The sequence below is a fragment of the Zingiber officinale genome, chromosome 2A, assembly GCF_018446385.1.
Source record: "Zingiber officinale cultivar Zhangliang chromosome 2A, Zo_v1.1, whole genome shotgun sequence".
NCBI lineage: Eukaryota > Viridiplantae > Streptophyta > Magnoliopsida > Zingiberales > Zingiberaceae > Zingiber > Zingiber officinale.
In genome coordinates, this window is record NC_055988.1 from 124,527,036 (window position 1) to 124,552,804 (window position 25,769).

At 40.3% G+C, this 25,769-nt stretch overlaps 2 protein-coding genes and 1 long non-coding RNA gene across 3 annotated transcripts; 2 read left to right on the plus strand and 1 right to left on the minus strand.

Annotated features, from left to right (window-relative positions):
* The first annotated feature begins 303 nt into the window (after window positions 1–303).
* On the plus strand, window positions 304–6,832 carry LOC122042206 (silicon efflux transporter LSI2-like). The gene is made up of 3 exons (XM_042602208.1): window positions 304–1,828; window positions 2,000–2,189; window positions 6,335–6,832. The coding sequence occupies exons 1-3, from the start codon at window positions 683–685 to the stop codon at window positions 6,595–6,597; spliced, it is 1,599 nt and encodes a 532-aa protein (XP_042458142.1). The 5' UTR covers window positions 304–682; the 3' UTR covers window positions 6,598–6,832.
* A 1,148-nt stretch (window positions 6,833–7,980) lies between these two features.
* On the plus strand, window positions 7,981–9,899 carry LOC122042205 (cytokinin hydroxylase-like). Its single transcript, XM_042602207.1, has 3 exons — window positions 7,981–8,560; window positions 8,634–9,236; window positions 9,329–9,899. The coding sequence occupies exons 1-3, from the start codon at window positions 8,030–8,032 to the stop codon at window positions 9,794–9,796; spliced, it is 1,602 nt and encodes a 533-aa protein (XP_042458141.1). The 5' UTR covers window positions 7,981–8,029; the 3' UTR covers window positions 9,797–9,899.
* On the minus strand, window positions 9,630–12,449 carry LOC122042207. The gene is made up of 3 exons (XR_006129182.1): window positions 12,298–12,449; window positions 11,653–12,164; window positions 9,630–9,765 (listed from the first exon to the last, which is right to left on the minus strand). It is a non-coding gene; the product is annotated as an uncharacterized LOC122042207 (long non-coding RNA).
* Window positions 12,450–25,769: the final 13,320 nt, after the last annotated feature.

The window sequence follows — 25,769 nt, forward strand, 5'->3', positions numbered from 1 at the left end:
ACAATGCAAACATTCAATCTGGTCTAGGAGCCTTATTAGGGTGCATATGAAAGAGCGCTCTTTTCACCTCTTCCTCTGAAAAATGGTGCACACAGCATGGAGTGATTATTTAGAAAATACACTTTACCGTTTACCATCACATTCCGTCCCGTCTTTACGAACCAGAGGATTATTTTTATGCGGAGCTCGATACATATCTTCCAGATTAATCAGCGCAAACGAAATATCTTGCGCCAACTAAAAAATAATAATAATAATAATCATGATTGTTCGATCAATAATTGCTATCAGTCTCGTGAAATGATGGCCGACGCAGATCCAGTTCCTGTGTGGACTCTGGAGCATCTCATTGAGTCATGTGGGGCATTTGCCAGCGACCAGAGACGACGCCATGGCCAGGAGACGGCCAGCAACTCGTTCCTTTTCTGTGCTATTGATTGCACGATTCATTTCTCCCCCACCCCCACTGACTCACTCAATCCGTCGACAAAGATCGAATTTGTTGCTTTGCTCTGCTGAGGATCAAGGAAGCAGCAGCAGGGATTCTTCAGTTGTTGTGCGATGGCGACGAGATTTCGAAGAACTCGTTTGTAGATGCGCACGATCTCTTGTAGGTCTTGAAATAAAACTCGCATTTTTGGATCTTTTCGTTGTTTTTGTCATCTTCTAAAAGATATCGAAGATGGCGTTGGCTCCCACTGTAATGGTAGTTTTGGGATCCCTAGCTTTTGGGATCTTCTGGATCTTGGCCGTCTTCCCGGCGGTGCCTTTCCTGCCTATTGGCCGGACCGCCGGATCCCTCCTCGGCGCCATGCTGATGGTCATGTTCCGGGTCATCTCCCCCGAGGAAGCTTACGACGCCATCGACCTCCCCATTCTCGGCCTGCTCTTCGGCACCATGGTCGTCAGCGTCTTCCTTGAAAGAGCCGACATGTTCAAGTATTTGGGGAAGCTGCTCTCCTGGAAGAGCCGAGGCGGCAAGGACTTGCTCTTCCGAGTCTGCCTGATCTCAGCCCTCTCCAGCGCCCTCTTCACCAACGACACCTGCTGCGTCGTCCTCACCGAGTTCATCCTCAAGATCGCGCGGCAGCATAACCTGCCCCCGCAGCCCTTCCTTCTAGCCCTAGCTTCCAGCGCCAATATCGGTTCTTCCGCTACTCCCATCGGTAACCCGCAGAATTTGGTCATAGCCGTCCAAAGCAAGATTTCCTTTGGCAAATTCCTGCTGGGCGTCCTTCCCCCCATGCTTCTTGGGGTGTTTCTCAATGCCGCCATTCTTCTAATTTACTACTGGAAGAAGTTGTCCGACGAGAAGGATGTCGAGGTAGCCTCTGTCGCTGCAGTGGCTGGCATAGGGGATCAGTATGTCGCATCTCACCACCGGTTTTCACCGGCAACAATGTCACACAAAGATTGGGATTCCATGGTTCCCTGCTCATCAGTCGATGCCAATTTTGCTCATGTCGAGACTTTGAGGAATCGAAGAATTTCGACCGAATCTTACTCGCATTCTGTCTCGAGCAGCAAAGCTGAGTTAACAATGCCACTAAATGGATTCAATGAGGAAGCTCAAGCTTCAATGAGTTACTCAAGAAGTGGTAATTCAATGAAAGGGATGAAGGATGAAATTCTATTCTACTCGTCCGAGGACAAGGAAGCTACAATTGAGAGATGGAAGGTACTCCTATGGAATTGGTTAGTCTATCTTGTGACTATAGGAATGCTTGTTTCCCTTCTGATGGGGGTAAATATGTCGTGGTCGGCAATAAGTGCTGCTCTTGCTCTCATTGTACTGGACTTCAAGGATGCTCGACCTTGTCTCGAGAAGGTAATCAACTTGCTTGCATTTGACATTCATATTAAAAGTAAACCTTGTGCTTTGCGTAGTTGAAGATGAATTCGGTTCATTATTTTGCTGCAAACAACATTCTTTTCATCTACAAAGAAGTGTATGACTATGAGTTTGAATTGGGTAATAATGTTGGTGATTGTTAACCAGGTTTCGTATTCATTATTGATATTCTTCTGTGGGATGTTCATCACGGTTGACGGCTTTAACAAAACTGGCATACCGAGTGCTTTGTGGGATTTAATGGAACCCTACGCACGCATTGATACTGCCAGTGGGACTGCAGTGCTAGCTTTTGTTATTCTTTTTCTCTCTAATGTTGCCTCCAACGTACCAACCGGTAAGTGAACTTCAATTCTAAGACCACCTTGATGTTACATAATAGAAAATTAGAGGTTGAGGATCAAAGTTTGATGCACAGTATTTACTTAGTTTCTATTTCATTATAATAATCAATATCTGAGTTGGCAGAAAGTGTTTATTCGACTTACTTGCTAAACTCAAGGAAAAGTTGTTGGACCAGATGATATTTCGATAGAGGTATGGAAGTGCCTAGGGAAATAAAGTATTGAATGACTTGCAAATTTATTTAACATGATATTAAAAATGAAAAAATATTTAATATCTAATCAATGAAGGGTAAATACTCTAGTTCCCTTATATAAGAATAAGGGAGGCGCACAAAATTGCGCAAACTATTGGGGTATTAAACTAATGAGTCATACCATGAAACTTTGGAAAAGAGTAATATAAAAAAGATTAAGGAAGGAGAGCACAGTGATCGAAAATCAATTTGGGTTTTGTTCGCGCAATCGACATCTAAGGTTTTAATGTTTGACAAATATGTTTAATAGAATTTGATCAAGGGAAGCCCTAGTCCTGACTAGGCAAAGGTGAGAAGTACCGAGTGACTAGTCCTAACTACAGTTAGGCAAGGGAAGGCCTAGTTGCGGCTAGGCAAGGGAAATCTAGATAGATCGTGGAAGTCAGGTAGAAGGATTCGATAGGTCTGGAGGATCCGATATTGAATCCTTGGTGGGCCGATCCAATGTTGAGTCTTGGTGAGTGAAGTCAAGTGGAGAAAACCTTAGGGGATGGTAACTTTAGGTCCTGGTGAGTGAAGCCAGGTAGAGAAAACCCTAGAGGGAGATAACTTTAGGTTCTAGTGAGTGAAGCTAGATGGAGAAAATCCTAGGGAGAGGTAACCTTAGGTAACGAGAAATCTTATAAGAGTGAACTCCAAGCAAGGTTGATCGGATAGTTTCTGATTGAAGTTTAGTTTTACCATAGTATTCTGTATTACTATTATTATTGCTGGCTAATATAGTATTACAGGAAAAGTCTTAGTGGATCAGGCGATCAGACACTGAGTAGAGAAAGTCCAAACAGGTTTGGAGGACCAAATGTTTGACAGGTAAGTTGAGATAAGCAACTAAAGAGGAGCGACGGTGAGGTCGTGTTCTAGAAGGGACAAACCCTAGGTCGATGATCCAACTAAAGAAACCGATAAGGTTTCCAAGTTGAGATCAAGACAGTTCTACTGTCAACTATTATTCATGCATCTTACTAGTCATACTGTGCTAACCTTTGTTTTGCATAAACATATTTTGTTTAACTCTATTTTGCCGGAACCGACCTTATCGGTTGATCGAATCTAGGGATCGATCGATCGAATCAGGTTGACTCAGATTAGAGATCAGACCAAAGCAGAGTTCGATCAGAAACCTGATCGGTCGATCGAACCAGCAAATCGGTCGACCGAACCTTGATGATAGGGCACTGAGCGCAAATCAGATCAAATCGAAGTAAAGAAGGAAACCAGGTTGATCGGTCGACCAAACCGAGGGATCGGTTGACCGAACAATCACCTCATTAATGATGTATTAAGTGTGAATCTCGGCGAATAGGGAAAGTTCACTGTTCGGTCGACCGAACAAGGTGATTGGTCGACCGAACCATTAAAGCTCATAATGCACAAGGATCGGATCTCAGCAAAGAAGGAAAGTACAGGATTCAGTCTATCGATAGAAGGTTCGGTCGACCGAATGGATCAGTTGATTGATGGGTTTGTCAGTCGACCGAACCATGCTTCTAAAAGAGGAGCTCGAGGTTCGAGGCAGGTATCAAGTTTTTGGTTCACCTCTGTGCAAAAGCTCTGTTCATGCTATTACTCAGCAAGACATCTTCAAGCAAGCTACTACTCTGACAAAACGTTGACGATCTTCATCTATACTCTTTTTCGGTATACTTTATTTTAACTTGCATTGTACTTAAATTCAAATAAGATAGTAGTCTGTTACTATTTTATATTCAATCTGTATGAATTGTTTCTTTTCGAAGGTTTCGGAAAGAAAAGTTTTAGTGGATTGCCCAACGGTGCGATTAAAGATCGCGGGCCTTGGAGTAGGAGTCGACCTAAGCTCCGAACCAAGTAACCAAAACTTGTTCTTTATTTTCCGTTGCACTACTCTTGTTTCAACACTTAAAAAAAAGTTAACCTGTCATATTCACCCCCCTCTATCGCATCTTTCTCGATCCTTCAGGTTTATGCCTGGAAGGTCAACAATCGAAGCTATATGGAGAATTGGAAAAATATCGGGAGCAAAAACAAGATTTACGCATGATATTCATTGACTTAAAAAAACTTATGATAGACTTCCAAGAAAAATTATATGGAGAATTATAGAAAAGAGAAATGTTAGCGTAACATATATTGAACTAATTAAGGATATATATGAGGATGTAACGACCAGAGTAAAAAACTTCACGCAGAGTAACTGAACCATTTCGAATAAAAATATGGTTACATGAAGGATCAACTCTAAGTTTACACTAATTATAGACGAACTCACTGCACATTCAACACACACTACTGTGGTGCGTGTTGTTTGCAAATGATATTGTTTTGATAGATGAAACATATGATGGAGTAAATGCTAAACTAGAATCTTAGAGATAAAGACTAAAAGAAAAATATTTTAGGCTGAGTGGAATAAAGACAAAATATATGAAATTTAAGTTTAACAAATTAGACTAATTAGATAATTATTAATATAGGAGATGACGAGTTGCCTTAAACTGAGAGTTTTAAATATTTAGGATCATTTTTGCAAAACGATGGAGGAATTGAGACCAATATCTTACATAGAATACAAGCAAGATGGTTGAAATGGAGAAGAGCGTCAGGTGTTTTATGTAATTGTAAAGTACCTCTAAAAGTTAAAGGAAAGTTCTACAAAATCACAGTTAGACCTGCTATGTTATATGGAGTTGAATATTGGGCTATGATTCGAGCACATGAGTAGAAGATGAGAGTTGTAGAGATGAGGATTTTAAGGTGGATATGTAGACATATAAGGATGGACATAATAAGAAATGAGATCATTGAAAAAAAAAGTCGGAATTGCATCTATTGAGGAAAAACTTTGAGAGACACGTTTAAGATGGTGAGGCATATATTTAGATGACCAATAAATGTTCCAAGTAAACGATGTGAAACTATGATAAACACGCATATTAAACGAGAAAGAAGAAGATCAAAAAAGACTTAGTTAGCAACAATAAAATAAGATAAATTTTATTTAAATATAGATGATGATATAGTAGGATAGAACCTAATGACATAAAAGGATCCATATAGTCGATCCCACCTAATGAGATAAGGTTGGTGGTTGTTGTTGTACTCACTAAACTCATGCTTGCCACCTTTTGCAAATATCCACTTCGTCGCAAACCACATCTTCTTAAGCAATAAATTAGATTTCAAATAATGACACTTTGTGTTGTAAACAAGATAAGCCGAATCAAGCTTTATGGTGTTCAAGGTTGTTTGATAAGGCAACTGAGCCAAGTCGAATCTAAAATAAAACAAGCCAAAGAAATGATTGTTCAAGTTTGACTTGGTTTCTTTATTACAAGCTTGAGCTTGGTTCGTTTACATGTTATCGAGCTCTCAATTAAAACTTATTTGATCGTAGCTGAACATAAATATGTTCAAGTTTTTTCATTTGGTTTAACAAGTTATTTAAACTTGTTTATTTAATTGACTTTATATGTATTGAATTAACATAAACAAGTCCTTGCTAAATTAAACATCAAATTTGTTCATGAACTTTTGGTTTATTTAACTTCCTAATGACACTCCAAAATATCTAGGTTCAGATCTGTCATTTTCTATCATGTGTAGTTGATTATACACAAACTGAAAACTTGCTGTCACATTCCCCCAAAAGTTTATTTTCATGAAGTTTCTTTCCCATGCTAATACCTCTCTCCGATACCCCATCTCTTTACTATAAAATGAATCTCGAGCCATGGAATACATGAATTTCTAAAAACTTGAATGCTGATCCTTAGCAAACATTAGGACAGTGTCAACATACTTCCATATTAATTTCGATAAGAATTGTGGCATTGTCTCAATTTGCTTGCTCGCAAGTGTCAATGAACATGTAACTAATACCAAACTGTATGTGCTTGCTCCAGTTCTGTTGCTTGGAGCTCGGGTGGCTGCTTCTGCTGCAGAAATTTCTCCAGCTGAAGAGACCAGGGCATGGCTGATGTTGGCATGGGTAAGCACAGTCGCCGGGAATTTATCACTTCTTGGATCCGCTGCCAATTTGATAGTATGCGAGCAGGCTCGCCGTTCTCAATCTTTTGGCTACAATCTCTCTTTTCTGATGCACTTGAAATTTGGATTCCCGTCGACGATTATCGTCACGGGCATCGGTTTGCTACTTATGAGATGAGAAGTTATAGAACAATTGATTGGGAGACAACAAACTAGGATTGTTATCTGTCCAAGAACGACGGTATGTTGTGAACTAAATGTGCATCTTTTAGGAAGGAAGGAAGGAGTCTGAATGAGTTTAGCGATCGTACTTCTCTCATCTGTTTTGATTGTTGTTATCATGAATATTGAGAGATAGAATATGGAAGTCAACATTTTGGATAACTTAAGGAATAAAGGTTCTGTATTCTCTATTTTTCTTGTTCCTCCTCTTTAAGCTTGAGCAGAGCAAGCTAGGTGGAATGGATAGTCTGGATCGAGAATCGAACCGTTGGGATGACACGATGAAGATAAAAGAAGATAAAGAAATAGAAGAAGAGTTGTGAATGGTGAAATGCCAAAGGCCCTCCCCCTTTATAGTGAACTGAAATGGCATCTACCTTCCTTTTCTTCATCACTTCAATACAAGTTAATATTTGTATCCGGAACAAAAATAATTATGATTTAATAAATTAATCGGACAAAAAAAATATTAAGATCAATGATTGCATCCTGGTTGATTGTGTTCTATTTTAAGATGTTGACTTTTTGCGTGCGAAGATACTTTAATATGGGTAGGTACTGAACACTATGATTCTGTCTCTTTATCCATATCTTGAGAAGAATTCAGTGCCGTGTTTAACTTCTCTTACGAAATTAAAAAAAAAAAAAGTTTTATATCTTACATGGCAATTGAGGACGCATTTAAAATTTGGAATTCTTGCATTTCAAAACTAATACCACTTTAAAATGTTAAAATCAACGCTACAGTCATACTGTTTTTTAAATCGAAAAACATAATTGTGTTGTTTTTTGAAATCCAATATGATAGTCATTGGTGGGAGGGAGTAAAATATAAAATAAATAAAAAAAAATCTATTATATATGTGTATATATATTTCTCTCACAATCTCAGCTACTGGTGCAACGTGCAATTGAGCACCAACACGAGCGGGTGGTCCCCGGTCCTCCTTTTCCGTGGTGGGGGCCGCCTCCATTCGGCAGCTATAGATTTTAGACAAAGATTTAGGCATTTAGCCGGAAGATTGCACGTGCCGGAAAGATCTCACGGCCACGATATCTTGAAAGTTGAACTCGACCTCCCGGTTCGGTCGACACTGAGCCCGTGTTCCTTTTCACCGTCCGATTCAGATCCTAGTTGATCGGACGGTTGGACGGGGAGCTTTGCGTGACTTTGCAAACGAGCCACAAACTCCGATCGGTTCAGTCTGAACAATCTAGACGCCGATCACATCCCTCCCGTTGACGTTCTAAAAGTCAACAGTTAATCGTCGAGTAGGTTTGACCGAAGTGGTGCGCGGAACTCTCCTCGTGCTATAAAAGTCAAAGGAAGGCAGCTCAGATCCCTCGTTATATTCATCGGAGCTAGTTGGCGATCCTTGAACTTGTCGATGACGTTGTGCATGGGTCACGGATTGAGCATGGCAATCAAGGGAGCCGGCCTGCTCCTCTTCCTCGTCGGAGCCGTCTTCATCTTCTGGCTGTCACCGCTCCGGCGCCGGCGCCGCCTGAGGCAGAGCGGCCTCCACGGACCCCTTCCCGTTTTCCCTCTAGGAAACTTGATGGAGATGAGTAGGAAGAGAGAACAAGAACCAGTGCCGCCAGCTTCTCCGGCCGGCGGCGGAGCCGCAGTCTCTCACGATATACACTCTTCCGTGTTCCCATACTTCCACCGGTGGAGCAAAACTTACGGGAAGGTGTTCGTCTACTGGCTCGGAACAGAGCCGTTCTTGTACGTCGCCGACCCGGAGTTCCTTCGGCAGGCCACCGCCGGCGCCATGAGCAAGAAATGGGGGAAGCCCAACGTGTTCAAGCGCGACCGGAAGCCCATGTTCGGCAATAGCCTTGTCATGGTCGACGGCGATGACTGGGCACGCCACCGCCATATCATCTCGCCGGCGTTCTCCGTCACCAATCTCAATGTAATCGATCACCGATTAATCAGTTAATCTTCTTGTTTGTAGCTCTGTTCGATGTTAATTAGCGATGGTGCAGAGTATGACAATCTTGATGGCGGAGACGACGGAGAAGATGTTGAGGGAGTGGAGCGGGAGGGTGGCGGCTGGACTCCCGGATATGGACGTGGAGAAGGACATCACGGAGAACGCGGCGGAGATCATCGCGAAGGCGAGCTTCGGAATGAGCGAGGAGAAGGGGAAGAAGGTGTTCGAGAAGCTGCGGCGGATGCAGGCGATGCTGTTCCGGACGAACCGCCTCGTCGGCGTGCCCTTCGGCGACCTCTTCACGGCGGCCAAGTCGTACGAGGCGTGGCGGCTGGGGAAGGAGATCGACCGCTTGCTCTACGCCATCATCGACGCCAGGAAGTGCCAGAAATCGCGTAATGACGGCGATCAGGAGGATCTGCTCGGGCTGCTGCTGAAGCAGGGCCGCGAGCTGACGACGCGCGAGCTGGTGGACGAGTGCAAGACATTCTTCTTCGGCGGGCACGAGACGACGGCGCTGGCGCTGACGTGGACTCTACTGTTGCTGGGGCTCCACCCTGAGTGGCAGTCGGCGCTGCGGAAAGAGGTCATGGAGGTCACCGGAGAAACAGAGACGGCGGCGCTCGACTCCGCCGCGCTCTCTAAGCTCACCAAGGTCAGTTTTTTTAATTAAAAAAAATAGAATTTTTAAACGATTGATGGAAAAAAAATATCAAATTTTTAAGAATTTGGGGCGAACGTATGCAGATGGGATGGGTTTGGAACGAGGTGCTGAGATTGTACTCGCCGGCGCCCAACGCGCAGAGGCAAGCTCGGGCGGAGGTGCAGGTGGGGGAGGTGGCGATCCCGGAGGGGACAAACATGTGGGTGGACGTGGTGGGGATGCACCACGACAAGGCGCTCTGGGGGGACGACGCGAACGAGTTCCGGCCAGAGAGGTGGTCAGGGGAGGTGGCGTCGGCGGCGGCGGAGCGCGGTGGGTGTCGACACAGGATGGGGTTCCTGCCCTTCGGGTTCGGGGGCAGAATCTGCGTTGGGAGGAACCTGACGGCGATGGAGTTCAAGATCGTGCTCAGCCTCGTGCTGCGAAGGTTCGCGTGGTCGGTGTCGCCGGCGTACTCCCACTCGCCGCGGATCATGCTGTCTCTCCGCCCATCGAACGGCGTTCGCCTCATCCTTCGGAACTTCAACGAAGAAGAGGACAAGAAATATTAAATAAATTATAATTATTTTTAAATCATGGTATAATTAATAATTATTTTTGTTTTGTGTATTTGTAAACCGGCGACTGTGTGTTTAATTATTTAAATTAATAAAAACATGATTAGCAAAAATAGTTTTATTATTTTAAAAAAGTTCATTTAATTTTCTCTTTCATTAATTAAATAATTCGATTCTAAAGTACTAAATCGATGATTAATAGTAAAATAATATATTTTATTTACAGAGATAATAATGAATATCTCAATTGGATTAGATGAAAATTTAACCTGAATTTAATAAACACATCTAAAGAATCTTGATAAGAATAAATAAATATGAAGACATGTAAACTTTTTTACTTTAATACTTTTTATTTTTACCAAAGTCAAGATATCCCTAATTGTAAATAAGGATGAGCATTCGGTTAATTTGATATTAATTTTGAATAAATTCTTTTTATTGTTATTTTAAACCGATTTAGTTAATTCGGTGTTAATTGAAATAACTAATTCGGTTAATTCAATTTTAGTAAAATTTTGATTTGATTCGATTAGCCAACACTAAATCGATTTTCGGTTAATTCGATTAATTTATGGACCGAATTAATCGAATGCTCACCCCTATTTACAAAGCTAAGTAGGTCACTTGTTAGGTTGAACTCCTATAGTCAATTTATATATAAAACATAAAGATTTATCTTTAAAATATATATTTTATGTTATTTTTCATCGTAAAACTAGTCTTGTTCAAATTTTATTACTATAATAGTTTGGTCAAAATTATTATAATATAAAATAAAATAATTTTAACTTTACTCTAATATTATTATAATAATTTTGATCAAAATATATAGTTAAAATTACTATAATAATATTAGAATAAAGATATTTTTAAATTAAAAAAAAGATTTTAATAATAAAAAAATAAGATTGCTACTAAATAATATGTATAATATAATGGTAAAACATTCAAATGAACAATTAAGAAGAGTAGATATAAATTTCATTAAGGGAAAATATTTAAGAGATTTACCCTCGAATTTACCAAGTAGATAAATTAAGAACAAAAAAAATTACCAAATATATATTGATATTTTATAATAATATGCGATTGTGATAGATTAATTTGCTAGATTAATCCTGCAAGGAAGGAGATTGTATTTGATGGTGAGGTCTTGTAAGGTAGCACCTAGGAAGTGAAATCAAAGTCATATAATGTTCAAGAGATTGTGTTCAGAATTATAAGGTGCTCGGAAAGTGGAGTAAGAGTTGGAGTCAGAAGGTACTTGGAATTGGATTTCGAATCTGAATATTCTCAAGAATCGGTGACAAAACCATAAGATGCACGAAAAGTATGTCTAAACTTAGAGAGTGTTCGGGAGTTAGGAGGGTGCGGCCGTGCGGAGCAGAATAGTAAGATAAGCATAGATTTTGTTTGGTTTGGGGACAATAAAAACAATTGATAATGGCTATTATAGGTGGAGATTTCAAGTGACCATTGAAAAATAATAATGATGGTTTACGACCGTTACAAAAGGAGAATATTAATGTTATAAAGGGTGTTGTTACATAGTAATAACTTTAAAAGAAAGATTATAATTAAGAAGGGGAGGTAAATGTTCATTCTCATGCTCACTTTTCATACATTTCATCTACTACATTTTTATTATTTTTTTTTGCTCTTGTTGACTTTGGGCAGAAAAACCTTTTATTTTGATACAATGTACAGACATAACATTTAAACATCAATATACCCGTAGTACTTAGTTGAGAGCTTTCAAATTTTGTTATATCATAATTGACGTCGTCTATGGGAAACTAGAGATAAGACATTGACATTAAGATGAAGGGAGAAGGGTGGCCTCATACCTCACTAGATGGATGGGAAAATCAAAACTTAACGTGATCTCAAAGTCTTGCATGAGGTCGCTCCTCTCTTTCTCCATGACTGTAACCATCGCCTCCTCTAGGAACTGTTTGGGGGCAGCTGGAACCGCTATCCCCTCTGCCTGGTTGATCGATGATGGCTCTCCCTAGTGGTCTCCGTCGGCATCCTCAATGTTGGATGCCAGTTGCTCTTCTTCTTCACCATGACTGTTCGTGTGCTGATGTAATTGTCGCCTCTTCTGCAACATGTAACATTCTGATCGCTTTGCCACTAATTTTGTTGGATTTGATATTTTCCAAAAATATGATATGGTTGGAGAGTATGGAGTTGTTGCTCTTGACCATGATTGTTGCTATTTTCATCCATGTTGAAGATCTCTCTCATTCTCCATGGTCACCGCTACCTCTGCCAAGCCCTTATCGCGATGAACTTTTACTCGGGGTCATTGATGCTAATGCACAATGGGACAACGTTGATGCTTCTGACTTTGATACTTGGCATTTGAAAAAAGAAATATGAAACCCTCATGATGTGAAGATCATTCCAAATGTTGAAATTATTAATGAAGATGAGAAAAAATACTGCTTTTCAAATGATACGGTGGACATAATGTCAGCACACCTAACCTCAAGTGGGTTGCAGACGCCTAACTATTGTCTGAGCCTGAGTGCGTTGCAGGCGATATACGTCTGCCTGAGATCGAGCCCGAGCAAGAGCAACCTAATCAAGAGGGTGCCAAGGTGGCAAAGGCATAAGAAGCTCATTCTCTGATCCTACGTGTTGTGGGAGGTGGTGCCCAACATCTTGAAGACGGACAAGGCATCATTGATCGCCGACATCGTCATCCACATCACTAAGTTGCAACAAAGTGTTGGAGAAATGGGGCTCGCACTTCCAAGTGTGCGAAGCACTAGGTCGACAGCGGCGTGACTGGTGAGGAGATCATCATACGCATAGGTTGCACGTTGCGAGCAATTAGCGGGGAACATTATCCAGGCCTTGAAGCAGTCAGACGTCAAAGTGACGGATTTGAAGGCCACTATGGGAGGCAACAAATGAGGTGGAAATAGAAAATAATATGAATGTTGAAGCAATAGAATCATGAGATCCTAAATGTGTTCATTAATAAAAGGCACAATACCCGTTCCAAATGGCCCACCTCATGTATTCATAAGTTGAGCACTCCATGCATGCAGTAAAGGTGGGACCTATTTTTTCCTTTTATATGTAATATTGCCAAGCACCCTGTCTAATAGTCTTACCAAAGATTGGGCCCACTCCTTAATGAACCATTACTAGTGCAATAATGTCGAACACCCACTTCTTCATTGATGATGTGGAGCACTATACTTTTTCTAAAAAGAAATAAAAGGTTGAACACCAAGGTAAGAAGATTATGTTGTTGAGCATCATATCATTTTCCAAGGTTGCACATCGCCCGAGTACTGAAGCATACCAAACATTATAGCTACGAGCTATTTTGCTTGCCTGAGTATGCTGGGAAGCCAGAGGCTTTAAGAGTTTAAATTTGAGCTGAAAGATGCCGATTATAAGTGGATGCATCCTCTAATACAAGGGCATCTTTTGGGAAAAAGGCATGATAGTTTTTACCACTCTTTTCATATAAGTTAATAATGTCAACATTGAAAAGTATGTTATTCTACGTTATTCTATTCAATATCGCTTATTTCTGATTTTCTCCTTTAAGGTTTGGCTTGAGCGTTGAGAGGTTTTTGTTGAGATATGCTTCGGCCTCTGTCTAACTTTTTTCTTGTGATCATAAATTTTAAATCTTCTATACAAGCGGTATTAAAACTAATATTATTTAATAATATTGAAAATATTTTATGAGTTAAGTCATATTATTCTAAAAGTAAACATAATAATTGTGTGATGCTATAAGCAGTATGTGATTCATAAAAAACTCTATAAGCTAACAATTTTTTTTTAATGTTCCAAAAGTTATAGATCCAATGACATGTCACACCTATATAGGAATGTGTTTATCAATAATTATTCCAAATATCATAACATAAAAAAAAATTTATTATTTAATTTACTAAATTCATCAATTAAATTCTTTTTTTCCTTATTTTATTAATTTTTTAATTATATGAGTAAATGTAGTCCTAGAAACACGTTTAGCACATAGATTAAAAAATTCTTTACAAAAATCTTTCAATGTGCATTTAGATCCAAGACTAAAAGAAAATATTCTATGGAAATAAATTTAGTTAATGATGCTCTTAATTTATTATCAGAATTAGTACTACCGTTAGTTAAAAAAATTTAAATAATTATATTTGAGAATAGTCAAGTCCTATGTATTTTGTCAGGTGTTTCGATTTTACGTGTCGTTTCAACGACTCATAGTTGTGTCTAGCATAGAATTTTAGGAAACAATGCAATGTTTACATTTTGCATGCAAATCTCCCGATGAATGTATGACATTCTCAAAATGTTTAGTAAAAATAGAATTTTTAGAGGAATTTTTCAAATCTTAGAAGTAATTGCATCAGTACTTTCTTATGTTTCGTGTGTCAGAAAGTATTCGGTCTCATTATCAACGGCTTGAATGTTGGGGTTCTCGTGTGGATTTATTATTTCCTTTCCCTTCCGAGATCGAGATGATAAACATCCACCTCCATGGCCTCCTTCCATTGTAGTTGAAAGTTGAAGACGAAAGTGCATAGAAATGGAGACTTAGAGTCACAAACGTGTAGAGAATGTGAAATTGATAATAAGAGTAAAGAAAATGTGTATGGAAATGTGTATTTGGATAGTAACGGACACTAAATTATAGTCATTGATAAAAAAAAATGATCAAATTATCTTAACTATTGAAAAAAAATATTTCCAAAAAAAATTATCCCCATCCACCCCACTCCGGGCTAGGCGGTTCCAATGGCGAGGGCGGATCCAATGGATGCATATAAAAAAAATTGAATCGGCGGACCAAACCATCAGTTAACTAGCGGTTCATCGATTTTTGGGGGTCTGGAATCGTAACCAGCCCGACATCTTGTCGGGCAGGTTATGGTTCGACCCATTGACCCAGCCCAAGGTCAGGTCTAGTTACAATCAACCGATATGAAATACAACAATCTATAACTCAAAAATGGAAATAGAGAGAAAAGAAAGCTTAACTAAGGGTTGTTTAGGAAGGAACTCCAAGCTTCAATGATTGACAGATTGTCGTGATGACTCTTTGAATAATGACTTCAGGGTTCCATAGAATAGCCAATGACTCTTCGATTCTAAAGTACTAAATCGATGATTAATAGTAAAAATAATATATTTTATTTATAGAGAAAATAATGAATATCTCAATTAGATTATATGAAAATTCAACCTTAATTTAATAAACAAATCTAAAGAATGTTGATATGAATAAATAAATAGGAACACAGGTAAACTTTCTACTTTAATAATGTTTTATTATTATTGGTGCAATATCCCTCAGGTCAAAGTTGACCTGGTTGACCAGGCTTGAGTCTTGGTTTGAGTTTCAATATTTGACAATACAAGACTTCGATGATATGGACAAGTGCAGGTGCAGTTGTTTATTTGGGGAGATTGTTTGGTGCAATTTCCCTCTGATCAGGGTCTGATCAGGTAGATTGAAGAAGAGTCAAGTAGGTCAAGGTTGACCAGATACTTGACTGAGAAGTCCTAACTGGGATGTTAGGTAGAAGGAAAATCCTGGTGAGTAGAGCCAGGTGAAAGACCTAGTGAGTGAAGCTAGGCAGATAGAAAATCCTAGTGAGTGAAGCTAGGTGAAAGACCTAGTGAGTGAAGCTAGACAGAAGGGAAGTCCTGGTGAGTGAAGCCAGGCACGGGGAAATCCAGATGGGTCAAGGTTGACCAGACATCTGGTGAAAGTCCAAGTAGGTCAAAGGGATTGACCGGATACTTGGCACGATGAGGAAAAGTCCAAGTAGGTCAAGGAAGTGACCAGATACTTGGCACGATGGAGAAAAGTCCAAGTGGGTCAAAGGGATTGACCAGACACTTGGTGAGAAAGTCCTAGCTGGTCAAGGGTGACCGGATGCTAGGTTTTATGTACCAACAAGTCATGGTTGACTGGATGTTGGTTTAGGGGGCTTTGGACTTGCTTTTGGGCAAAAACCAAGTCTGGATTGATCCAACAGATCTGGATTGATCGGCGGATTGATCCAGCAGATCTGGATGATCAGCCGATCGATCCAGCAGATTTGGATCGATCAGCCGATCGATTGGATCATGCCCAATCGATCAGCTGATCGATCGGGTGAGTCCCCGTGAACAGAACCCCTTTGGATCGATCCGTGGATCGATCCAGAGGTCCCAATCGATCAGTGGATCGATTGGGAGCTGCTGTTTGTGCGCGATAAGCCCTGGATCGATCAGCCGATCGATCCAGGCTATTCCAGAAAGCACAGAGGTGCTCTGGATCGATCGGTTGATCGATCCAAAGCCTCCCCGATCGATTGAGAGCAATCCAATCGATCAGGATCCGACCATTGGCGTCGTATTTAGCTGCAGGCGAGCGTTTCCTTCAGCAGACCTTCACCGATTCATCTCCGATCCTTACAGCATCTCCATAGCAACTCTTTAAGGTTCATATCGCTAGTTCTTGAAGGATCTTGGAGAGACATCCAAGTCAAGAGGCGAGAACACAATAAGAAGAAAAGCTAGGGTTAGAGTTTTCATTGCTTATCTTGTAAGATATTTCTTGTATCTGTTTTCCCTTTGCTTTCTTCTTGTATAGAGAGATTGTAGGGCTTCTCCGCCTTTGGTAGTTACCATAAAGGAGGGTTATTCATAGTGGAGGGTGCGTGCGTGTGTGGATCCTTGGACTAGTCACCTCTTGTGAGGTGGATACCAAGTAAAATCCATTTGTTAGCGTTGTATGCTTTTGTTTCTTGTATTTCCGCTGCATATCTCTGAAGAAACGAGCAACGCCGAAGATGAGCACGCGAAGAGCTATTCACCCCCCTCTAGCTACTTTTCGGTCCCAACAATTATTACCAAAGATAAAGCGATATCCTTAATTGTAAAGTTAAATAGAGAGTAGATCTTCTGGTCCATAATTCTTTATCTTCTTTTGTTTTCTTTCGTAATTTGTATGTTGGATTACGATCGAAATCCGACCAAAATTAGCTGTGATCTTCCCTGGGTTCATCTTTCCACCCAAGTTATCGTTTAAATCGAGACCGACAGCCAGAGGCCGTCGACAGTGGGCTAACTGTATGATGTCGAGCAAGGGGTGGCATGTCCACCTTCAACGGCCTCCGATCGTCTACCTCGACCCAAACTATAACCTGGATGAGAAGATAAACATAGGAGAGATCAAAACCAATTTTGACAAGATTCCAACAACGATCTAACATGCAAATTATGAAAAAGATCAGGAAAAGATCAAAGATTACAGACCAAAGAATCTACACTAAACTAAATAGGTCACTTGTTAGGTTAAAATTCCTATAGTCGATTTATATATAAAATATAAAAGACAACTTTATTTTTAAAATATATATTTTATTTTGTTTTTCATCATAAAAATAGTCCTATTCAAATCTTATTACTATAATAGTTGGGTGAAATTATTATAATATAAAATAAAATAATTTTAACTTTGCTCTAGTATTATTAAAATAATTTTGATCAAAATAGTTAAAATTGCTATAATAATGTTAGAATAAAGGTATTTTTAAATAAAATATTTTAATAATAAAAAATAGGATTGCTACTAGAAAATATGTATAATATAATGGTAAAACATTCAAATGAACAATTAAGAAGATTAGATATAAATTTCATTAAGGATAAATATTTTAGAGATCCATTCTCTAATTTACCTAGTAGATAAACTAAGAAAAAGATTCTTTACCTAATATATATTGCTATTTCTTAATAATCTGCAAATGTGATAGATGAATTTGTTGGGTTAACCTCGCAAGGAAGGAGATTATATTTGATGTTTGTAGGAGATCGGATGGTCAGTTAGAAGGGGAGTTGGATAAACGGCGCCCTCAAATCGTTTGCTTCCTACGTATTCGTTAGTGCGCAAGCGGAAATACAATAACAAATACTAATACGAATACAAATATAAATAAGAAAGAAATGCAAACCGCTAACACGTTCGTTTACGTGGTTCGGAGATAACTTGCTCCTACTCCACGGTTGTCCGTAAGGTGGACAATCCCTCAATCCGTCGGTGGATTAGTCCCCGGAAACTCCGACTAGCTTAAACCTCCTTGTGGGTGGAGAAACCTCACCACAACACTCACCAAGAACACTTGGACACAAGGGAAACCTTGAGCACTTAGTGACTACTAATTAGCCTTTAACCAAGTCTAATTTCGTCACCTTGGTCGGCCATCCCAAGCTCCTTCTTATAGAGCTGGGAAGAAATCAACAAGCTGATTTGTCCGTTACCAGTCGACTGGTCCTTGCACCAGTCGACTGGTGTCAGCCTAACGGCATGCCAATGACTATCTACCAGTCAACTGGTCCCATGACCAGTCGACTGATCCCAGCCATTTCGGGCACAGAGAGCTTATGTGCTCACCACCAGTCAACTGATCCCAGTACCAGTCGACTGGTACAACCCTATACCTATCGTTCCCATCCCGAGTACATTTCTCTCAGCACTCGGACCCTCACGACTCACTTGACTCTTCTTTGCAGCCTTGACCTCTTGTCTTCAAGCCTACTTCCTTTGGCTCTCGTTCCTAAGATGCATCCAAGCCCGCGGCTCGTCCCCAATGTCATCCTTCGCGTATGCCTCGAAGTCGCTTCCCTCGGCCCTTGTCCTTGCTGCCTTGTCCACGGTCTCTCGGATGCATACAAGCCCGCGGCTCATCCCCAATGCCATCCTTCACCGGACCTGAAGCTATCAACCTGAGTCACATGTGTATCATGCAGTCCTGCATAACTCAAGTACACATATCAAATATAAGGGTGAACCTAACTTAAACTCTTTGCCCAAACACCAAAACACATGGTCGCATGGACCATTGGGATTGCTCCAACAATCTCCCCCTTTTTAATGTTTGGCAATACGTTTAAGTTAGGGAAAACATAATAGCAAAACAATATGCTAAAAATAATGGACTTATGATGCCAAGGCTACACACTTGGACTTACTCTGCTGCACACTTGGACTTACACTGCCGAATGGACTTACGATGCCAAGGCTACACACTTGGACTTACATTGCCGAATGGACTTACGATGCCAAGGCTATACACTTGGACTTACACTGCCGAAAGAAAATGTAACATGCATTGGAACCTATCCCAAGGCTCCCCCTACGCCTAACCTCCCCAATGAGCTAGGATTTTCCAACAAGGATTTTTAAGAACCTATCCCAAGACTCCCCCTACGTAAATGCACTAAGGTTTTTCCCAACTAAACCTTACTTCTCCCCCTTTGTCTAACATTAAAAAAACTCTCCAACAATATCCCAATTGTTGAAAACTTGTCGTCCAAATTGACCCTAAACTCATGTATTTATCCCCCATAGATCTCATGCATCTAAACGAGTTGACACGATCAAGAACAGTGCTGAAAAACACTATCAGGCTGGTATCAGTTGACTACCCCTTAGTACCAGTCGACTGCCCCTTTCGACACAACCTTATAGAAGCATTCTGTGGTTGAAAAATACTGTTACCAGTCGACTGGTATTTGCACCAGTCGACTGATACCCTATTTCTGAAAAAATAGCCTTTTCAGGCCAACTTCAGAAATGCACCAGAAATTCCATAGACCTCCAAAAATTACCAAACTTTGTGGAGAGGTCTATTGTACCATGTCTACTTGGGAAAAATACATTACAAAATATATCTATCACCAATCCCAAGGTTGACAAAAAATCCAAAACTAGCTAAATGGTTTAATTGAACCTTGACCTAAAGTCCTAGTTTTGGCTTCCTCTTGATGTATTTGCACATACCAACCCACAATGCATCCCTAACATTGGTTTATATGATATCTATACATCCAAAACCAATTATCATGCCATATGACTCCAATGTCATATTTCTAAGCATGAAACACAACCCAATTGTGCCAAATCACTAAGGTTGAGACTCAAATCTGTCTTCAAACCTTTTGGCACATTCCATAACCCTTCTAGAATTCCAAGTAGTACTCACTTGAGATCCATTTGCCATGGGTCCCAAATTGCCTCTTTGAGCTCCTCCTAGAACTCTTAACCTTAGTCACCTCCCTAGGTGATTCGTCCACAATGCTAGGCCACATCGGTGCACCTCCGGTGATACTTGGCCTACAAACCTAACCTTTTTAACCTTGGACACCTTGTCCTTGGTTAACTTATTCTTACCTTTAAATGACTTTCCCTTATCATTTATTGGTTTCTTCTTGCTATAGTCATATGCAACCCTAACATAAGACTTTCCCTTAACCTTAAAAAACTCTCCATTGCCATGATCATTTGCCACCCTAGCATATGATCTCTCATTGGCCTTGGAGGGACTAGATCGGTATCCCAAGCCCAATCTATCATTGTTGGGTCTTTGACTACCCAACACCATATTTAATTCCTTAGATCCAACATTGAATCTCTTAAGGAATTGTTCTAACTTATCAAGCTTTTCCCTTAAGGCTTGATTCTCCTTCTCTAGGTTCCTAACCCTAGAGTTAATTTGTCTACATTGGACATTCCTAGACCTACCTAATTTTCTAGGCATATGTCTTCCCTTTTTTGGATTTTTGCCTAGATTCTCCTTAGGGCTATCATTACTAATTTTATGATGAGTAGGTACCTTAGGGTTTTGTTCTACATTAACCCTACTTCTATCATGATATCTAAAACCGAGGTTATGCATGGGCAAATAATGGAAATTATTTCTAGCATGCATGGGAGTATAAACATTTGAAGTACGATTCAAATTAGGGTATACCTCTCTTTCCCTTGAAATTCCCCCTTAACTTAAGCTCTTCTTCTTCTTCTCTCATTTCTTTAAATGTGAAAGATTCTTGATTTCCCTCTTCTTGGGGCATTTGGTGTGGTGGTGTCCCTTCTCTCCACACGTGAAGCATATGATGCGCATTCTTTTTCCTTGGGTTTCTTCATTCCTACAACCCTTGTTAGTTTTTAAATTAACTTGAATGGATTTAGGATTTACCTTCTTCTTACCCATTGGGCGCCTACTCTTGTAGTGTCCCTTCTCATTGCACCCGAAGCATACAATATGATCCTTTGACTTTGCTTCGGTGGAGGTGCTCACTAGGTTGACTTCTTCCAAGATTTCTTCTTCATTCATCTTGGACTCTTCTTCATGTTGGAGTGTATACTGAAAGCCTAAGCTTTGTAAACATTCATTATGAATAAAGAATCATATTTGGTCAAATTGTCTACATTTAGTTGTAGTTGTTCAATTAATTTATATTGTAGACAACATAGTATGTGGTGTCACATGCAGAAGATAATGTTATCAGTACCTTATAAATTATAAACAGTAGCTCATGACCAAAATGGAAAGGAACAAACCATTAGAAGGTCGTAGTGTAATTAGGTATCAGTTTATCTTGACTGTATAATTACATTAGTACACTCAGAGTGTATTGAGTAGGACCATTTGAGGTCGTTTCTTTTATACTGACTTTATAAAGAAACAAAGACCTCGGTTATTATGGAAGTGTGTGCTCTTAATCCTAATATAATAACAAGCACATATATTTGATATTTATTTCTTTAATTTATCAATGGGTGAGATTTAGTTTGATGAATCAATAAGCCCGATAAATTGGGAAATGGTATCACTTATAGTGTGTGTTGTTGATTATAGAAGGAAACTGTGTCCTATAGATACTAGGTTGATAATGTCCTCAAGAGGAGCTCATAAGGATTCTCATGTTAAACCCTGCAGGTGGACTTAGTCCGACATGACGATAAAGTTGAGTGGTACTACTCTTGGACTAAGATATTAATTAAATGAGTTGTCAGTAACTCACTTAATTAGTGGACATTCGATATCTTAAAAACAGGGAGACTAACACACTCATAATAAGAAGGAGCCCAAAAATGTAATTTGGGATTGGTGCGGTAGTTCAATAATAGTTCTCTAGTGGAATGAATTATTATTGATAAAATTAAGTTGTGTGTTCGGGGCGAACACGAGATGCTTAATTTTATCGGGAGACCAAAACCAATTTCTCCTCTCGGTCCCTATCGTAGCCTCTTATTTATAGAGTACTATACCCACCTATACCCACCAATAGAAGGTCGGCCAAGCTAGCTTGGGAACCAAGCTAGGGCCGACCTAGGTATAAATTGGGGTGGCCGGCCCTAGCTTGAACCCAAGCTAGAGGGGCCGGCCATATTAATTTAAAAAGGGATTTTAATTTTTATTATGTGGGAGATATAATTTATTAAAGAGAATTAAAATTAAAATATCTCTCTTGTAAAAGATCTACAAAAGATTAAAGAAAGAGATTAAATCTCTTTCCTTATTTGTATATTGGTGAGATATTTTATTTTCTCTTTAAAAATTATTCACATGTTGTAAAATTAAAATTATAGAAATTTCCTTTTATCAACCATGAAGAGATTTTTAAAGAGAAATTTTAATTTTAAAAATTTCCAGAAACAAATTAGGAAGTTTTAATTGTTGATTAAAACTTGTCTAATTTATCTCTTTTAATGTGGCCGGCCATTAGAGATTAAATTGAAAATTTTTATTTTATTTTTCTCAATTAAATCATGTCAAGGAAATTAAGAAAATTTTATTGTAATTAAATTTCCTAATTTGCCTAGGCCAAGGAATATAAAAGAAGGGGTGAGGGTGCCTTCACAAGACACAACCTCTATTATTTTCTCTCCCTCTTTTATTCCTTGGAGTGGCCGGCCATCCTCTTCCTCTCTCCCTCTTTGTGGTGGCCGAAACTCTCAAAGGCTTGGAGCTCTTGTGGCGGCCGGATACTACTTGGAGAAGAAGAAGAAGAAGAAGGAGAGAAAGCTAGCATCTCTTGGAGCTTGGTTGGTATTTTGTTCTTCATCCTTGGTTAAGCTTTTTGTGGCCGAACCTAGCTAGGAGGAGAAGAAGGTGGTTGGTGGTTTCTCATCTCGGAAGATCGTTGCCCACACAACGTTCGAGGTTAGAAGAGGAATACGGTAGAAGATCAAGAGGTCTTTCTAAAAGGTATAACTAGTAATTTTTCTTTCCGCATCATACTAGTTATTTTTGGAAATAATACCAAATACAAGAGGCTTACGATTCTAGAATTTCGAATATGTTTTTCGATGTTGTGTTCTTTTGTTTTTTCTTTTCCTTGTGATTTGATTGTTCTTTTCGGTTAACCTAAAGTTATTTTAGGAAATTAAATATTAGCTTTCTATAAAAGGTTTTGTCTAGTCGGTGGTGGTTGCTCCCATATCCAAGAAGGCCATGTGCCTCGCCACGTCAATACTGGAAACCGATTATGGAAATTAATATTTAATGGAATTAATAACTTAAGGTGATTTGGGTCGAACGTGTTAAGTTCCGCAGGAGACCCAAGTCAAAACCTAAAAGAACGAATAGATTAAGTTTTGGATCAAACGTGTTAAGTGTTGGAGGATCGGTGGCCGGCTAGAAGGGGGGTTGAATAGACGACACCCCCAAATACTCGCTTCCTACGTATTTGTTAGTGCGCAAGCGGAAATACAAATACTAATAACGAATACAAAAGCTAATGACAAAGAAAAGAATAAGCAAACCAATGCACGTTGATGTAACGTGGTTCGGAGATGATGCTCCTACTACACGGCTGTCCGTAAGGTGGACGATCCCTATCCGTCGGTGGATTAGCCCCCGGCAACCTCCGGCTATCTCAAGTCGCTCCTTGTGGGTGGAGAAACCTCACCACAAACACACCAAGACCTCTTGGATTACACAAGCACTTGAGAACTCTTGTAACTACTAATTAGGCTTTAACCAAGTCTAATTTCGTCGCCTTGGCCGGCCATACCAAGCTCCTTCTTATAGAGCTTGGGGAAATCAGCCTTGCTGATTTGCCCGTTACCAGTCGACTGGTCCATGCACCAGTCGACTGGTGCCAGCCCAACGGCACTCCAACGGCTATCTATCAGTCGACTGGTCCCATGACCAGTCGACTGATCCCAACCATTTCGGGCACAGAATGCTTCTGTGCTCACCACCAGTCGACTGGTACAACCCTAAACTTACGGTTTCCCATCCCGAGTACATTTCACTCGCACTCGGACCCTCACGACTCGCTTGACTCTTCTTTGCAGCTTTGACCTCTTGCCTTCAAGCCTACTTCCTTTGGCTCTCGTCCCTCGAATGCATCCAAGCCTGCGGCTTGTCTCCAATGTCATCCTTCGCGTATGCCTCGAAGTCGCTTCCCTCGGCCCTTGTCCTTGTTGCCTTGTCCACGATCCCTCAGATGCATTCAAGCCCGCGGCTTGTCCTCAATGCCATCCTTCATCGGACCTGAAGCCGTCAACCTGAGTCACATGTGTCACCTGCAGTCCTGCACAACTCAAGTACACATATCAAATAACGAGGGTAAACCTAACTTAAACCCTTTGCCCAAACACCAAAACACATGGTCCCGCGGACCATTGGGATTGCTCCAACAATCTCCCCCTTTTTGGTGTTTGGCAATACGTTTAAGTTAGGGAAAACAAATAGCAAATAAACATGCTAATACACTGGACTTACGATGCCAAGGCTACACACTTGGACTTACTCCGCCGAATGGACTTACGTTGCCAAAGCTATACACTTGGCAACCGCCGAATGGACTTACGTTGCCAAGGCTACACACTTGGCAACCGCCGAATGGACTTACATTGTATTGGAACCTATCCCAAGGCTCCCCCTACACCTAAGCTCCCCAATGAGCTAGGATTTTACCACGGGCTTTTTAAGAACCTATCCCAAGGCTCCCCCTATGCAAAAGCAATTAAGGTTTTCCCAATTTAAACCTTAATTCTCCCCCTTTGCCTAACATCCAAAAAGTTCTCCAACAATATCTCAATTGTTGAAAACTTATCATCTAACTGACCCTAAACTCATGTATTAATCCCCCTTGGATCTCATACATCTAACCGAGTTGACATGGTCACATACCAATGCTGAAAACAGTTTCAGACTGGTATCAGTCGACTGCCCCCCTTCGACAGACCCTTACAGAAACATTCTGTGGTCGAAAAGCACTGTTACCAGTCGACTGGTATTTGCACCAGTCGACTGGTACCCTTTTTATGAAAAAATCAGCCTTTTCAGGCCAACTTCAGAAATGCACCAGTAATTCCCTAGACCTCCAAAAATTCCCAAATTTTGTGGAGAGGTCTATTGTACCAGTGTCTACTTGGGAAAAATACATTACAAAATGTATCTATCACCAATCCCAAGATTGACACAAAATCCAAAACTAGCTAAATGGTTCAATTGAACATTGACCTAAAGTCCTAGTTTTGGCTTCCTCTTGATGTATTTGCCCATACCAACCCACAATGCTTCCCTAGCATTGGTTTATATGGCATCTATACATCCAAAACCATTTATCATGCTATATGACCCCAATGTCATATTTCCTTGCATGAAACACACACCACATGTGCCAAATCCCTAGGTTTGAGACTGAAGTCCGTCTCTAAACCACTTGGCACATTCCATGGCTTGTCTAGACTCCCAAGTAAAACCCCCTTGAGATCCATTGGCCATGGGTCCCAAATTAACTCTTTGAGCTCCCCCTAGAGCTCTTAACCTTAGTCACCTCCCTAGGTAACTCATCCACAATGGCTAGGCCACATCGGTGCACCTCCGGTGATACTTGGCCTACAAATCTAACTTTCTTAACCTTGGACACTTTGTCCTTAGTTAATTTCTCCTTACCATTAAATGGCTTTTCCTTGCCATAGTCATATGCAACCCTAGCATAAGACTTTCCCTTAGTTTTGGAGGACTCTCCCTTGCCATGATCATTTGCCACCCTAGCATATGAACTCTCATTGGCCTTGGAGGGACTAGATCGGTATCCCAAGCCCGATCTATCATTGTTGGGTTTTTGGCTACCCAACACCATACTTAATCCCTTAGATCCAATAGTGAATCTCTTAAGGAATTTCTCTAAACCA